General features: G+C 45.0%; 1 protein-coding gene across 1 annotated transcript in view; it reads right to left on the reverse strand.

Annotated features, from left to right (window-relative positions):
* The window catches only part of GRPR (gastrin releasing peptide receptor), a 241,191-nt gene that overhangs the window by 59,545 nt on the left and 163,336 nt on the right, over positions 1 to 18,310 (reverse strand). Inside the window, exon 2 of the mRNA XM_073668040.1 lies at positions 5,613 to 5,964. Coding sequence (XP_073524141.1) covers positions 5,613 to 5,964 — 352 coding nt within the window. The remainder of the gene's footprint in view (positions 1 to 5,612; positions 5,965 to 18,310) is intronic.

Raw genomic sequence — 18,310 nt, forward strand, 5'->3', positions numbered from 1 at the left:
TCATAAAAATTGATAACTTTTTTGCCTTGTTCATAAAAAAAATTAAGGGGTCTGTGAATTTTTTGAAGTTGAAGAATCTTCTGAAAATTATTTTGACTGTAATTATCATCATTTTACAGTTCACAGTGAATGCAGCTGATGTCCGAATATCAGAATTATGGGCTGTAGACATGGATCACTTACAGTATAATCATAATGATTTATTATGGTTTTCCAATTTGTACGTAACAAATATTTACTCTCCATGATTTTTTGATAAGCTGTCCAGAAAACATAAAAAGTCAAGTTGGCAATCCTGCATCAGAGTAAAATATGCAGTGTAACCTTATACCTCACTGTGCTGGCAGTCTATCTTGTCTGAGCAAGATGGAGTTGAGCTGTTTATCAGAGTGGATTTAAGGGAGAACATTCCTACTTGTGGAGAGTGCCAAGCTGGCATAAGGAGACTGATAGGCCATGCAATACTCCTCTAGAAATGTAAATATGCAAATAACCTCTTTAGAGGACTTGTATTCTACTGCCACCTATTGGGAAAGCAATCCTAAAGGTAAATATCACCCCCTTAATGAGCCTTTCCATATGCATCTGAATATGCGATTTGCATGTTTAAATTCCCAGAGGAGCATTGCATATAAGTCTCCTTTCGCTAGCTTGGCAATCTCCACACGGAGAAACATTCCCCCTTACACACCTTGTCAGACGCCTCTCACCCAGCCAAATCAGACCTCTTGCTTTGCACTGATGAGGGGCAAGCACCTCAAAACATTAATTTGTAAGTGATGTGCCTGGTTTGGCTAATCCTAAGTAATGTGGCAAGACTTGTGAAAGGGTCGATATTGGCTTTTAGGATTGCTGCTTCCATTAGGGTGCACTAGAGTGTAATTCCTCTTCCTGTCTGATGAGGCTATTTGTATATTCAAAGTGGTTGATATGTTCAGGAGTCGCAGCAGGAAGAAGTGGCTGGTAAGTGAAGGAAGAAGCAGATTTTTCTCTGATAATATATTATTCACATGTATTATTTATGTATCCAAAATGCAGTGAAAGTACAGTTCTTAATTAAAGGGGATGTGTCATCAGACAATGACTGTTACGCTCGCGCCTGGACTGACTGGCGTGAGCGTGATTAGTGATCCCACTGTACCATGAACTGAGGAGTGCCTGGAGGGGCGTAACTAAGTATCAACCCAATCCGACCTAGGTCGCACGGCGGCTCAGTCGACTCTGTGAACCAAGGAGGAACCAAGCAGAGGGACCAGGTGCCACTCCAGGTCAGACCCCGGTCACAGCTGTTGACCCACACCGGGGAATGCAGGAACAGGCAGGTTAGACAGGCATACAGGCAGGTGGGTATTGGCAGGCACGGCTGGTATGCAGACAGGTGGATACTGGTAAGCACGGCTGGTATGCAGACAGGTGGGTACTGGCAAGCACGGCTGGTATGCAGACAGGTGGGCACTGGCAAGCACAGCTGGTATGCTGACAGGTGGGCACTGGCAAGCAAGGCTGGTATGCAGACAGGTGGGTACTGGCAAGCACGGCTGGAGTGCAGACAGGGAGATACTGGCAAGCACGGCTGGAGTGCAAACAGGGAGGTACTAGAAGGTTGGAGCGCAGGCTGGATAGGGTCCAGTACAGACTGGGAGACAGGAACAGAGCCGCAGATGCTGTAGACAAGCAGAGTAAAGCGAAACCGCCGGAGAGGAGGACAAGGCAGAGCAAAGAGGAACTGCCAGTGAGCAAGCAGAGCGGAGCGAAAACCGCAGTTGCGGTGGGCAAGGCAGAGCAGAGTGGAACCACCGGAGTGGTGGACAAGGCAGAGCAGAGAGGAACCGCCGGAGCGGTGGTCAAGGCAGAACAGAGAGGAACCGCTGGAGCGGTGGTCAAGGCAGAGCAGAGAGGAACCGCCGGAGCGGTGGACAAGGCAGAGCAGAGCGAAACCGCAAGTGCGGTGGACAAGGCAGAGAAGAGCGAAACCGCAAGTGCGGTGGACAAGACAGAGCAGAGCAAAACCGCAGGTGCGGCGGACAAGGCAGAGCAGAGCGGAACCGCCGGAGCGGTGGACAAGGCAGAGCAGAGAGGAACCGCCGGAGCGGTGGTCAAGGGAGAGCAGAGTGGAACCACTGGAGTGGTGGACAAGGCAGAGCAGAGAGGAACCGCTGGAGCGGTGGTCAAGGCAGAGCAGAGAGGAACCGCTGGAGCGGTGGTCAAGGCAGAGCAGAGAGGAACCGCTGGAGCGGTGGTCAAGGCAGAGCAGAGAGGAACCGCCGGAGCGGTGGACAAGGCAGAGCAGAGCGAAACCGCAAGTGCGGTGGACAAGGCAGAGAAGAGCGAAACCGCAAGTGCGGTGGACAAGACAGAGCAGAGCAAAACCGCAGGTGCGGTGGACAAGTCAGAGCAGAGCGAAACCGCAGGTGCGGTGGACAAGGCAGAGCAGAGCGAAACCGCAGGTGCAGTGGACAAGGCAGAGCAGAGCGGAACCGCCGCAGTGGTGGACAAGGCAGAGCAGAGAGGAACCGCCGGAGCGGTGGTCAAGGCAGAGCAGAGAGGAACCGCTGGAGCGGTGGTCAAGGCAGAGCAGAGAGGAATCGCCGGAGCGGTGGACAAGGCAGAGCAGAGCAAAACCGCAAGTGCGGTGGACAAGGCAGAGCAGAGCAAAACCGCAGGTGCGGTGGACAAGGCAGAGCACAGCGAAACCGCAGGTGCTATGGACAAGGTAGAGCGAAACCGCAGGTGCGGTGGACAAGGCAGAGCAGAGCGAAACCGCAGGTGCAGTGGACAAGGCAGAGCAGAACCGCCGGAGCGGTGGGCAAGGCAGAGCAGAGAAAAGCCGCTGGAGCGGTGGGCAAGTCAGAGCAGAGGGAAACCGCTGGTGCGGTGAGCAAGCAGAGTGGAGCGAAACTGCAGGTGCAGTGGACAAGGCAGAGCAGAACAGGGCTGAAGGTGCAGGCAGAGAGGACAGGGCTCTGTTCACATGGAACAGACTGGAAAATGCAGGAAGATGGCTAGAACACAGGAGGTAGATACGAAGGAAGGGAAAAGGGACAAGCAGAACCAGATACACACAAGGTACTTACTATGAAGTAGCGAGTGGACACAAAACTCACAAACAGAAGTACAGAGACAACGAGTTGGAGCTAGGTGCAGGTTCAGATACTGCAGGAAAAGGGAAGGTACGGACATAGAGACAAACAGGTAACAGGCTAGGATACAGTTCAGACAGGAACTGCTACTACAACGAGATACAAGAACGAGCCTGGGTATACAGCCCCCAGGGTGGCGGAAACAGACTAGAAGTCACAGGTAACAGGCCTGGGTATACAGCCCCCAGAGTGGCGGAAACAGACTAGAAGTCAGAGATAACAGGTCTGGGTATGCAGCCGCCAGGGTGGCAGAAACAGACAAGATATAGGACAGGACCTGGCAATTCAGTTGCAAAGACAAACTGAGTGAAGGTGTTGCTCACGTATCTCCTTCTGGGAGGAGGGGGTTTAAATATCCAGTGACTCACAGCAATAGGCTGGGGACGCATTAGGAGCACGACCACAGCAGCTATAAGAATCAGGAAGTAACCGGGCCGCCGCCCTAAGCAATCAGACAAGAAACATGCACACAGCATGAACTGGAGCAAGGTTTGCAGGCTGGACTGATGGGTAAGATTGCGGTCTTGCATAGTGGGAGGTGGTGCACTATGCAAGCACACCGGCAGGGATGTTACAATGACCTATTGTTTAAAACCCACAGGTTTTTGGAATGCTTTTTTCCATATCACAATCTGTATTAAATGTAATTAATAGTAATCTTGCCATTTTCACACTGGCCACTATGGCTATTCTACATTCTACACTCATACTTCCTTTTCTTTCAGGAAATTCACATATCCATTAACAGCAACATCTAATGAGAATGTGAAAAGGTCATTGCAAAGGAAAGGGGAGCAGAAAGAGGTGGCATCGCTTATTGTGAATGGCAGATCCTGTGTTACCAGCTGTGTATAGAGGCGTTACCTGTCATTGTAATCCTGCCTGTAATGATAATGAGCCTGCTGAAAACTCTTCATGATAGGACAGAAAGTATGAGTCTAAAATAGCCCAAGTGTCCAGTGTAAAAAACGTAGGATTACTAATTTTCATGAAATCATGATATGGAAAAAATATACACATTCCCTTTAAGGGGTTTCCACGTTGAGCAGAAATGTTTTCCCAATTATGACAGTGTGCAATGCAGACACTGTCAGGATTCTCCCAGAGCGAGTAGATAGTCATGTGACAGCATGAGATTTGCATACTTGCAGTCACGTTCTGATTAGATTCTCATCCATTTCTCTGAATGTTCTATTGAGAGAAGCAAAAGACATATTAGTTGTCACATGACCACAAGTATGCAAATTGTACATTGATAGTCAAGTGATTGCCCACTCGCACTGTCGATAGAGAGGAATCCTGATAATGTGCACATTGCACACTATTACACACACTATCACGATCTAACTATCACATAGCGTACTGCTTTGCACAGAATTTTTTTTTATTGGTCATTTGCTTCATATGCACAGTTAATTAAAAGATGTTCTATCCTTTTGCTGCTGCAGATTGGCTGTAGGTACTTTATCTAGCTAAGTGCTTTTTAAAACTGATACAAATTTATCAGAGCTTCTGCCCTTGGTTTCTGTCTTCTTTGCTCTTTCACTCCCTTTTTTCAATGTTAGAGATAGCAGCAGGAAAGGAGGGGGTTGTCCACAGATCTCTACAGAGTAGAGAAAGAAGAAACTACAATTTTGGGAAGGTCAGAAAGAAACAGCCTGCAGACAAGGAGGAAGGGATATGTAGGGGAAATAAGTGCTGGATAGAAGCTGTGCTAATATATGAACTAGTAAAGTCAGCAGCACCCTGGATACACATACCTGATATCCAGCCTATATTACTGGGAGAAATTCTCTCACAAGAGAAAAAATTGAAATTTGGATCAGGCTGCAAACTGCATATCAAATGAATGAAGCAAAAAAGTTTGCAGACTGAAACTTAATGCAATTTTATTCCCGTAACTAAAGGTAACCAAAACATATATTTAAATCAATTTTAAGATGTTAAAGATGTACAGAAACTTTACATCCTTTTCTTATTGCAAGTTTTAGATGGGGTTCTTATAGGGGGGAAATATCATTCAAACTTGGCTAATCTATTGCTTTTAGAGAAAGGTTCAAACACTCGATGGAATACAAATCAATTTCTTATTATTTGTTAATTTCTTATGCATTGATTATTTAAAAGGTATCTTTCCTTTTTGACTTCTGACATAGGGAGTCGAGTTATAAGTTTTGATCTGTGGACATCTGAGTTCAGAAATCTCCAATTATTGAAGCCCAAGGGAAGCCTATTTACCCCTTATATCACTAGCCCCGCCTGTTGGACAAAGAGAAAATCATAGACAATGTGTATATTACGCCTTCTCCAAACCCTTGCATCTCGGAGTCAATCATCTAAAAGAAAATCTTCCACTTCTCCAATGGGAAAAAGCAGAGGCAGCAACCTATACTCCCAAACTGACACAAATGATGGAACACATTGGCAATAATTTCTTCTTCATGCAAATTTTTAGAAATGGTAAAATCATACCTGTCTCCTCACATGTACGTTTCCTTCCACAGGCATATTGTATGCACTCCGAATCAGATTCTTGGCAATAAAGTAGTAATACACTGAAATAATGGATAGAGGGATAATATAGAAGATCAAGAAGGAAGTCATTGAGTGTATTCTTGGGTGAAGACCATCGGAGTGTGGGTAAGGGGCACAGCTGACAAATGTTTTATTGGTTTCTTTGTCATAGAAAGGGTGCAAGTCCGAAAAAACAGCTTCTGGGATTGCCAGGGTCATAGATAATATCCAGATGAGAGCAGCTTTGATGCATATCTTGGTCAATGCATTGTTGGCTTGAATGTCCATGGGTTTCACTATTGCTGTGTACCTGGAACGAGAAGCAGATTTGTGTGAAGATACCATTTCTCCAAATCTAAGATGTGTATAATGGACTTTCTGATGGGTAATTGGCAGCCTGGATAGAATATTAAAAACAATAAAACCTTGCTATGGAACTGCTGAATCCTTATTTTTCCAATTTTCAAGAGAAATTTTCACAGATTATGTTCAATATTAATTAAAAATGTGTGGATCATAAGTTTTTCAATATCTATATGACCTAATATAGCATATCTAGTAGACAAAAGCATATATGCATGAAGAAAGGTCGTAGAAACAGATAAACTGCATTGCTTACTCGCTAATCATCAGCCTGCATAACACGTTTAAAGGGAACCTGTCAAGTCCGATAACGCTATTAATCAGTAGTTAATCTTCAGGTTAAAGAAGCACTCCCATCAAAGATTTTATCCTCTTAATATATTGCAATCATCATATTCTATAGCACTGTGTACATACAATTGCTCATTTTGCCCTTCTGCCCAGCTAATTCTTCTCTTTTCCATTAGGTCTATGGCATCATGTGATTAAAAACTGAGTAGTTGAATACTTCTAAACTCTATATCAATTTTTTCCCATTTTACCTTACTCCATATTAAAAAAACAAGCCCTCATATGTCTATTATGTCTACATCAATGCAAAAAGAAAAAAAGTTATCAATATTTAAAGGAGAGGAAAAAATGAAAATGCCAAAATGAAAATTTCATCCTTAAAGTGCACCTATCAACAGGATTGTGCTGCTCGGTAAACTACATACACTGTCAGGTGGGCGACATTACACTGATTAAAATGATTCCTTGGTTGATGAAATTTGTCCTGTGGATTTTGTGTAATCTTTACTTTCAGTTTGGAGATAATGATATGCTCGTGCTCCGGGGGGCCTGTGGGGGGGCACTCTATCTGGTGCTCAGCTTTGTGATTGATGGGTCATGAGTTATCAGCTGTGTATAGAGGTTTTATCTATCAGTGTAAGGCTGTGTGCCCAATATACGTTTTTAAGCATTTCCATAGCGGCAATTCCACTGCAGAAACGCTTAAAAAACGCTTGGTAGAAGGTCTGCCATGTTCCCCAATGATAATCCGCATGTGCTGTGAACATGCTGCGGAAATTTACGCTGCGGATTATCATTGCGGAAAAATACGCAGCACTACCAATCATTTTGCGGAAGCGCTGCACTTTCGCCGCCATTGACTTGCATTGGAATGCATGGAATCCGAATCACTGCATCTGTACATGCGGAATCCATGCGTTTCAATGTGTGGATGGTACCCGGATCTGGAGAAGAGGAGACTCTCCTCCGGACCCGGGTACCATAGAACCTGTAAAAAAAAGAATAAAATAAAAAATAATAATCCTTACCTTCTGATGGCCCCCGGTGTGCTTGTCTCTGCTTCCCGGCAGCTCGCGGTAGACTAAAGGACCTGTGCTGACATCATTTAGTCATGTGACGGGTCACGCGACCGCTGACGTCGGCAGGTCCTTAAATCTACCGCGAGCTGCCGGCAAGCCAAAACAAGGACACCGGGGGCCATCGGAAGGTAAGTATATATTTATTTTTTATTTTTTACCATTCTTTCGGTCACACAATATAAATCCATGCGGGTTGCATGGATTTATATAGTGTGACCAAGTTGTCAAGCACTTTCCAAGTGATGCTAAGATCGCTTGCAAAGCGCTTGACATCCCGCATGCGGAAATGCATGTGAAGCAGGGCCGGCCCGAACGTATAGGCGAACTAGGCGGCCGCCAAGGGCGCCGACCCTAAGGGGGCGCCAGAGAAAAAATAGAAAAAATTATAAAAAATCTTTTCAAAAGGCAAAAAGTTTTAGGGATGGAAAGAAAAGTGTACATAATTTTTTTTACCATAAATTTAGAAGAAAAACCGTTGAGCTTCAATTTACGCACGGAAAGGAGGCGCTAAACTACGGACGTGAGTCGTTTGCATCGTCTGCTGACAGGTGTTTGATCCCGCGCATTTATTTTGCTCCTAAGTTTTCAAATGTTGGCAAAGCAAAGCAAACAACCAAAAATGCACACACTACACTAAGGGGACGCCCGAGAGAAAAAAATACGTATACTTAAAAGGTAGGTGTACCATATAGCCTATTTATACGTAGTTTGGACTTTAGGTACTAGGTACTAGTTGGCGATTATATTGATAGATGTCATCAGCAGTCGATGAGGCTAGTGGGAAGAGTCTGTTTTGACGCATTGGCGTAGACTGCCTGGACTGCCAGTCAGGCCAGCTAAGGCAAGGGAGATAGTATCTACGTTTTTTTGCATATCGGCGCGCGCGATTATAATATTTTCGAGGTATGTCTCTACTTTTTGCATGCTTTATCATGTGAGCCATTGCTGTTATTTTGTATATTCATTAGATTCATTGTTCCATGAGGTTTCATGAATGCAAATAGAAAATAGGAGGTTTTTAGTAAATTTTTGGCCTAGGTTCTAAAGTGTTAGGCGCTGCGAGGTAGGTATGTTGTTTTGATTTTCAAAAATATTGGATACATTGGAAATTGTTAAAGACATTTGTGGTTTTTGTCTTAAAAGTAAAATCGTATTATATGATATTCAGATAACAATTTTAATCGGCGCGTTAACTTTTAGCTAAATGCTGTGTGTAGTAACGAGACATGGCTGATAAGAAGAAAAAACTTTCGGGGTTTCAGAACCGTAAAAGAAAAGCTGAGGAGGACAAATCACTTTCAAAAATCAAAGGGTCATTTTTAAAATATCTAAGCAATAGAAATGAAGATGCGGAATTCCAAACGTTGGAACAACAGGCTTCTGTTGCCTCGGAAATATCGAATGTGGAAATAGAATTTGTTTCTCATGCTGAAAATAGTGAACTACAACCATCAATATCTAGTGGTAGATCTGATCAAAGTACCAGTACTGACATGGAGGCTGGTACATCTATAGAAATACTACGCAAAGACTATTCGGACGATCCCGCTACGTGGACCGTAATCAATGATGACTTACGTCTAGATGTAGTAAAACTCGGCCCCACACAAGTTAAAGATTTCGATTTTCCTTTGGACACTAATCGTAGAAAATGTTCTTGTGTTCATATTAACGTCGTCTTGTCAATGGTGAAAGTCTTGAACGCAATTGGCTAACGTATTCTATTCAGAAAAATTCAGTTTTTTGTTTTTGCTGCACGTTGTTTCCAGACTCATCACTTCAACTAGGAATCATCAAACGCTCAGCCTTAGGTACTGATGGTGTAAATGACTGGAAAAACATATCTGCTATTTTAGCCAGCCACGAAAAAAGCAAAGATCACATGATTAGCTTTCAAAAATGGAAGGAACTCGAAAATAGACTTAAGATGAACAAGACCATTGACGAAGAACACTTACGCAAAATTGAAGAGCAAGAAAAATGCTGGCATCAAATTTTAGAAAGGTTGATAGCTCTAGTGAGGGTACTAGGTACGCAAAACTTAGCGTTCCGTGGATCAAATGATGCATTGTTTGTATCTAATAATGGGAACTTTTTGAAATTTGTGGAGTATTTGGCTATGTTCGATCCGGTCATGTGTGAGCACATTCGGAAAATCCGGGACAAAGAGATTCATGCACATTATTTGGGAAAAACAATACAGAATGAGATGATTCAACTGCTAAGTAATGGCATTCAGGAAAAGATTCTTGACGATGTCAAAACTGCAAAATACTTTTCTGTAGTGCTGGATTGTACTTCTGACGTGTCTCATGTTGAACAAATGACTATCATTGTTCGGTTTGTTTCCACATCAGAAGACAAAAAGTTTGAAATTAAAGAGCACTTCTTGGGATTCATTCCTGTTTCTGATACAACTGGAGGAGGTTTGACAGCCGCTGTCTTGAACAAATTTGAAGAACTGTCGCTCTCTGTGGACAACTTACGAGGGCAAGGCTACGACAATGGGAGCAACATGAAGGGAAAAAACATTGGACTACAAAGACGAATTTTGGACATAAACCCACGTGCATTCTTTGTGCCTTGCAGCTTCCATTCTCTAAACTTAGTCGTCAACGATGCCGCTAAATGTTGTTTTGGAGTGACAACTTTTTTCCTGTTAGTTCAAAATCTCTACGTATTTTTCTCTTCGTTAACTCAGCGTTGGGAAGTACTCGTGAGTCATTTGCCATCTCTGACTCTAAAACCTCTAAGCGTAACAAGGTGGGAAAGTAGAATTGATGCTCTGGCCCCCCTCCGTTACCAATTGAGTGAAGTCCATGATACCCTAATGGACATAGCAGAAAATATTAGTCTCACAGGAAGCTCTGGAAATGTCTCCCGGCTAGAAGCTCAAGGTCTTGCTAAACAAGTTGGAACCTTTTATTTTGTTACATCTGTTCTAGTATGGTCCAACATTTTGTACGAAATCAATCTGACAAGTAAGTTACTTCAGTCACAAGAATTCGATTTAGCTGCTGCTTCTCAACACCTTGACAAAACAAAGAAATATCTGCAATCATTAAGAAGCGATGAAGAGTTTGAGAAGCTGTTAGTTGATGCGAGGGAAATCGCAGAAGAACTTGGCATACCAGCTAATTTTGAGTCAAGTTCTGCGCCAAAACGTTTAAAGAAAAAAAACAGACAGTTCTCTTATGAAGGGAAAGATGAGCTCATAAGAGATGAGAAACAGAGTTTCAAAATTAACTTTTACTTTGCGATCTTAGATACTGCTATAAATTCAGTTGATGAGCGGTTCACTCAGCTGAAAGAAATGGAATTGAAATTTGGATTTTTGTACCACATCCGTTCACTTGAGGGAAAACCAAGCAAATTTGTTCTGGATAAGTGTAAAGCTCTGGAAAAGTCTCTTACACACAACGAAGTAAAAGACATCGATGCCATAGAGCTATGTGGTGAACTGCAGGCAATGTCAAGACATGTTCCAGAAGATTCATCACCAAAAGACGTTCTTGAACTTTTGCTTAAATCTGACTTGAAAGAAAGTGTCCCCAACCTGGTGGTGGCTCTAAGAATTCTTTTGACTCTGCCTGTGTCCGTGGCCTCAGGAGAGAGAAGCTTCTCAAAACTAAAGCTAATTAAAACATATTTAAGGGCAAATATGACGCAAGAGAGGTTGGTTGGGATGGCAACAATTTCGATAGAATCTGAAGTTGCTAAACAAATTAATCTCGGTGACTTAGTGTCATCCTTTTCAAAAAAATAGGCAAGGAAACAAAAATTTTAATTACCTATGGTCGTTTTTGCTTTGTGTTATTGATTACTTTGTATATATTTGTCCTATACAACTTCTCAGAAGATTAAAGAGTTAGGAGAGAGTTAATTAATCATTGTTGTTGTGGTTTATTTTGCTCCTAAATTTATATCCCAAGTTTTCATCTACTGCCAAGAATAGTAGGGGCGCAACAAAATAGTTTCGCCTAGGGCGCCGTAATCTCTCGGGCCGGCCCTGATGTGAAGAACGCTTAACATCCGCATGTCCCTGGCAGGAAAAACGCATGTACAATCTGCATGCGTTTTTTCTGCCAGGGAGATGCAGAAATGCTCAGGAAAAAATCCGGAGCATTTCTGCATCGTGGGCACATAGCCTAATCCTGCCTCTGATGATAATGAGACTTCTGAAAAGTTTTAGTGTAAAGGCAGGAAGTATAAGTCTAAAAAAGTCACAGTGACCTGTTTGAACATTGCAAGATTACTACTATAGCATATCTAATAGACAGCAGCATATAAGACAGTGATAAGTGCAGAATGATAAATAGTAGCTTTGAGCAATTTCTGATTGAGTCAGTTTTATGGCCCTATTTGCATTCTCAGACAGAAAATATCAAGACTGCTTCTTGAATTGCAACTGGATTGTTAACATGAACCTACAACAGAGATAGAAGGGTCATTTTGCAAATGTGTGAACTCTCCATTCTTTCTATGCATCATAACGTACAAAGCATTTTTCATCTATTGCTAAGTACTAGAAATCTGTTAAATGGATAATGAAATGGCCTTTGACGCTTACATTTGTTTGTTTTTATTCCTCCATTGAAAACCTTAATTCAGAAATGAATTAGAGATCCCCTAATAGTAAAATGGATTCATTGTTCTGTAACTTTTAAAAAAAATGTTTATCCCTCATGCATTAAGCCTGGTTTGTCATACTGCTATCGTTCTACTTATTATATTATAAACCATGATTTATTCTGCCATTAGGGAGAAAGTGCAAACCCAATACCAGCTATTTTCTATATGATTGCTGCAGAAGATGCTATTAGGATACACATTTTGGCGTCTCATAAGCTTCATTTCATCCATTCTTTTCCTTTTGTCTCATCTCATTACATGAAAACTAGAATAGCTTAAATACAATTGTTCTCTCTCTGTGAGAACAAATGCGCCATACAGGGTTCTAAGTGCCCAGAAATCCAAATCTTTGAAAAGGCAGCGATTAAAGGGCAAATGAGTCTCAAAATATTTGCAGGAAACTAGAATTTTTACTCTTTACTTCGATAAATGCATACAATCTTCATATTTTATAATTATACTATATCATAACATATAGAGGAAAAGACCACTGGAAAAAAACATAAGTGCGTATTGAAGTAAATTCTCCAGCATGAAATCCAAGCAAGGGAAGTCAGCAGAAGAACCACAGAATGGCAGACCATTCGGTAAAGATACATGAGAACAAAAAAGAGAACAACCAAACATACGGTCCTTAGATCAAATTGAGGAACAATTGAACAGGTTTGAAGATTAATTGAAATACCTTTAATTAGAAAAATGGTACACTATACAAGAAAAATACGTGCGCAGCACACAAGATTGGATAAAAATAATAAATTACATTCTCAATATTTCATTTTTGCATGTCAAACATATCAAATGAATTCAATCCCATTAATATATGAAGTTTAGATAAAAAATGTGTAAAACACTTCCACCACAGTTCCACACTCCAGGATTCTTTTGGGGAGCGAGGCTGTGCGGTGCCTTTGCTACCTTAGGTATGTCATTGCATTATGAATTGATGTGGTTTTGTTCAATCCCTTATATATAGTTGTGGTTGGTCACACCATGGATTGTCAGCTCTAATGTGTATGTGATTGGGGTTTTTTGTGCTGCACACACTTGATAGTATATATACAATTTGATGAATAAATAACTCTATATTTCATTATTAGTGTGTGTCGCAGTCATCTGTTCCCCCCCCCCGTCCCTTTTCTTCCACGTTTGGTCACACAGGTCCGGATTCTTAATTAACAATATATACTACCTCTCTCCCCAAAAGAATCCTGGAGTGTGGAACTGTGGTGGAAGTGTTTTACACATTTTTTATATCAACTTCATATATTAATGGGATTGAATTCATTTGATATGTTTGACATGCAAAAATGAAATATTGAGAATGTAATTTATTATTTTTATCCAATCTTGTGTGCTGCGCACGTATTTTTCTTGTATAGTGTACCATTTTTCTAATTAAAGGTATTTCAATTAATCTTCAAACCTGTTCAATTGTTCCTCAATTTGATCTAAGGACCGTATGTTCGGTTGTTATCTTTTTTATATCATAACATATGTACGGTAATATCAACTTGTGTGCGTTATATTCCAATTCTCATCCTTTTCCATACTGATTACATTTGCTCATTCTCCAGAAGATAACAAATACTGTAGCTGCGCTTGGGTTTCTATTCATTAGTACCAGTGGGTAGTGCCTGTCAGGGCAGAATACACATTACACTTTTGTATACTGTATTGTGTCCGTTCTTGGATACTGCCCCGAGAATGGGTGACGCACCCCTGGGCCTGTGTCGCGCAGCGTTGCGCACGCGGGAGCTTACCCGGAGCCGGATCTGTTGAGGGTTGTAGTCTCGTGGCGGTGACCCGGTCCGTGCCCAGGGAGTCAGACTAAGTGGCGCTGTATTAGTGGTAGATGTTGTACGACTACGCCACCCGTTGAATGCAGCGAAGGAGCTGCCGCTGCAGGGCAGACCGCTGAGGCCGGTGGTAGGATTGTGCAGCATGATAGTATCACCCCCAACGGGAGGGGTATGGCCTCAGGGCAGCCGACGTGGATGATGGGGGTAGCAGGAACCACTCGGAGACGGTACGGTGTAGTTCAGGGTCTTTACTGGTGACAAAGATAGACCCTCCCGGAGTACTGGCTAGCGATTGGGGCCTGGTCAGTCCTTGAGCAGATGGGATCTCCCCTGGCCAGGCGGAGTTGTGGGCCTCCCAAACTAACTGTACTCTTCTGGCTACCTTGCTAGAGGCGGGTATAAGTAGCCCACGTGCCTGAGTGTACCGTGTGTTGCTCACCCGTATGGCCGGTGACTCGGGGCCTTCTAGTAGCTTCCGCTCCACGACGGCGGTGCTGGTCCCACGCGTGTGACCGTGCCTTCGGGTTTCTTGGCCAGAGGACCTGAAATCCCCTGCCGGTCGGTTTCTGCTGCTGGATAGGAGTTAGTCCCCACAGCCTCGGACTCCGGGTCCGGTGATAGCTTCTCAGTCAGGGCGAGCTCTGCAGCTGCCAGCCCCTGACTCTTTGTAGTACTGCTCCCACAGAGCTCCTGTTGTTTCTTCCTATGCTGCTTCTCTTCTCTGTCTCTACTTCTTCTCTACTCCCTAACCCTGCCTCAGCCCTAGGTTTATATAGGGGAAGTCCTTCCCCTCCCAGGACTGGGCAGGAGGTGTGGCATGCATAGGATTCCTGACCAAGAGACCTCCCACCTGCTCTCAGACATAACATTGCTGTTACTGTGGAAACCAGACCCCTGGGGTGCCACATTCCCCCCTAGTGAAATTTAGTACTCCGGGACTAAACATATTTTTAAACATAACAAGGTATAAACAATAATAGTACAATAAGAAAAACATATAAAGATGGTCACGGCGTGTCCGCAACCGGGTGCAGTTTTTGAAGAAAAGCAAGGTGTCCATTTCACCAAAACAGGGAGACGTAACCAGGTAGGGGTCTGTCCTGCCCCGAGTCCTTAACAGTCTTTAGTCCATTCCTAGGTTACGCTCCAACCATGTACAAGGATTCCCGGTAAATCCACCAAGGACTCCTATAAATAACTAGAAACACATAATTATACACAAGCAACAAGAAAAACAGGTAACCACAAATAAAACAATTTATACACTTCAAATCCTCCAACGTGCGGGTAACTGGCCTCTAGTGGCCCTAGTGGACCTACGGAGCTGACTGTCTAGCCCTGAACTACAGGGTGTAGGAGCTGTCAAGGGTAAACTGGGCAGCTGTCTACCGGCTCTTTGGCTCACTAGGGGTACGGCAGGCTCACTATAAGCAGAGGGTTGATCCCCCTGTTCTGCTTGTGTGGAGTCTTCTGCCTCCTGGACCGGCTGCTCTTCCAGCTCTACCTGTTGCTCCGTAGGCACTTGGGATGCTGGTTGGAGGAACGTGAGGACAGGTACCACAACTGCACCATTGACTTGAGTCCAGGACCGAGGGAAGTCTCCGAGCACAGTACTAACCATATCCTCCCTTTCCTCTACGGGTCGATGGTCTTCTTGTTCCTCTTCAGGGTTCCGTAGCTGTTCAGGACACTTCTTCAGGTGATCCCGGGATACAATGGCTATGGTCTCCCCTCCGTCTTTACTGATGGTACAGACTTTCGAGTTCTCGTGGCTTGAGGGCAGTACGGTGTACGGGTCCTTCTCCCACTGGTCGTCCAACTTGTGGAGCCGTCTTTTCCTCTTCAAGACCTGCTCTCCGGGTACCAGGGGAACAGCGGGAGCATACTGGTTGTAAGTTTTCTCTTGTCTTTCCCTAGCCTGACAGAGACTTCGCTCCACGCTCTCCTGTACATTCCGGTACTGCCGCTGCCTCTCTGTGTCCCAGTCTGTTTCTGGTGAAGTGTCCTCGGGTGTCAGGACTCCCATTTCCAGGTCAACAGGTAACTTACCAGGTCTCGCCCTCATTAGGTAAGCCGGGGTACAGTTGGTGGAACCTACCGGGATGTGGTTGTATAGGTCCACTAGATCGGGCAGCTTCTCAGGCCACAGACTGCGTTCTTCCAGGGGCAACGTTTTCAGGAGATCCATTACCACCTGGTTCATTTTCTCACAAAGTCCATTAGTTTGCGGATGATAGGGTGTCGTCCTTATCTTCCGGCAGCCATACAGATTGCAGAATTCCTGGAAGACCTCCGCTTCAAAGGCAGGTCCCTGGTCCGTCAGCACTTGGTCCGGGTACCCGTGTGGACGGCAGAAGTGCTGCTGGAAGGCTCTAGCTGCTGTTTGAGCCGTTAAGTCCTTAACGGGGACGACAACCAAGAACCGGGAGTAATGATCCACCATGGTTAACGCGTAGACGTAGCCACTTCTGCTTGGGGTCAGTTTTACATGATCCAAGGCTACCAGTTCCAACGGCTGCCGGGTGACGATGGACTGCAGGGGAGTCTTCTGGCTGGCACGGTCCTTCCTTCTTAGGTTGCACGGGCCACAGTCTCTGCACCACCTCTCGATGGTTCCTCTCATGCCTACCCAGTGGAACCGCCCACGCAGCAGGAACTCCAGCTTCTTCCATCCGAAGTGTCCAGCCCCGTCGTGGTATGCCTCCATCACCATGGCTGCGTCTCTCCGTGGCACCACTACTTGCCAGATTAGTTCATGCGTCCGGGAGTTAACCATTCTGCGGCACAACTTCCCCTTGTAAAGGAACAGTCGACTCTTCTCAGCCCACAGTTGCTTGGCTTCCTCCGGAGCGTCTGGGTCAAGGCGAGCCTCTGGCCGAGTCAGCATCTCCTTTACCAGCCGGACGGCAGGGTCACTGTCCTGCGTTTCCTCCCAGTTGTAGTGAGGCAAGGGGTTAAACGTAGCGGCTTGCTTACTCCTTACCCGATGGGAGTACTGGATAGTCCCATGACGGTGGAACGCGGGGAGTTCGACTTCTTCCAGTCCCTCTGGATCTTCTCCTATGTCCGGTAGGTTTGGCATCCTGGACAGGGCGTCCGCGTTGGTATTGGAGCGTCCTGCCCGGTATTTGATTGTGAACTCGTAGTTGGACAGACGGGCCATCCATCTCTGCTCTAGGGCACCGAGTCTTGCCGTGTCCAGGTGTGTCAACGGGTTGTTATCCGTGTACACGGTGAACCGGGAAGAAGCGAGGTAGTGCTTAAAGCGTTCGGTGACTGCCCACACCACTGCCAGGAACTCTAGCTTAAATGAGCTGTAATTCTCAGGGTTTCTTTCGGTGGATCGCAGTTTTCGGCTAGCGTAAGCGATTACTCGTTCTTTCCCCTGCTGGATCTGGGACAGTACGGCTCCTAGCCCGATGTTACTTGCGTCGGTGTAGAGGATAAAGGGCTGGCTGTAATCAGGGTACGCCAGGATTTTATCCCCCGTGAGGGCCATCTTCAGCTGGCGGAAGGACTCTTCTTCTAACTTCTCCCATTTGAAGGGCGGCTTCTGGTTCTTGGCCTTCCGGGACTGGCCTATCAGGAGGTCCTGCATAGGAGCTGCCTTTTTGGTGAAACCGGGGATGAATCTGCGGTAATAGCCTACCAACCCGAGGAACTGCCGCACTTCCTTTACACTGGAGGGACTTGGCCATTCCTTAATTGCGGTGATCTTATCAGGGTCGGGAGCCACTCCGTCAGCGCTCACCACGTGTCCCAGGTACTGCACCTTTGGTTTCAAGAGGTGACACTTGGAGGGTTTTACCTTTAAGCCGTAGCTTGCCAGAGCTTCGAACACTTCTGCCAGGTGTTTCAGGTGGTCCTCATAAGTCTTGGAATATACGATGACATCGTCCAGGTACAACAGGACCGTCTCGAAGTTTCTGTGGCCCAGACAGCACTCCATTAATCGTTGGAAGGTTCCCGGTGCGTTGCAGAGTCCGAACGGCATGCAGGTAAACTCGCTAAGTCCCATCGGGGTGGTGAATGCGGTCTTCTCCCAGTCCGCCTCTGCTACAGGAACCTGCCAGTACCCGCTAGTGAGATCCAAGGTAGAGAAGAAGTTAGCAGATCTTAAAGCAGCCAAAGACTCCTCTATCCTTGGTAAGGGGTACGCATCCTTGTGTGTGATACGGTTAATTTTCCGGTAATCTACACACATCCTCATGGTGTTGTCTTTCTTTTTGACTAAGACTAGTGGAGCTGCCCAGGGGCTACAGCTATCCCTGATCACCCCAGCCTCCTTCATGTCCCTAAGCATCCCCTTGGCGTGTTGGTAGTGTGCAGGGGGTACGGGTCGATACCTCTCTTTTATGGGAAGATGGTCTCCCGTGGGGATGTGGTGTTCTACCCCCTTGACTCACCCGAAGTCTAACGGGTGTTTACTAAACACTCTCTCGTACTCTTGAACCACCCGATAGACTCCCTGTTTCTGGTGTGAGGGAGT

Source organism: Phyllobates terribilis, unplaced genomic scaffold (assembly GCF_046119375.1).
Source record: "Phyllobates terribilis strain yellow unplaced genomic scaffold, ASM4611937v1 Scaffold_2__4_contigs__length_985480577, whole genome shotgun sequence".
Classification (NCBI taxonomy): Eukaryota; Metazoa; Chordata; class Amphibia; order Anura; family Dendrobatidae; genus Phyllobates; species Phyllobates terribilis.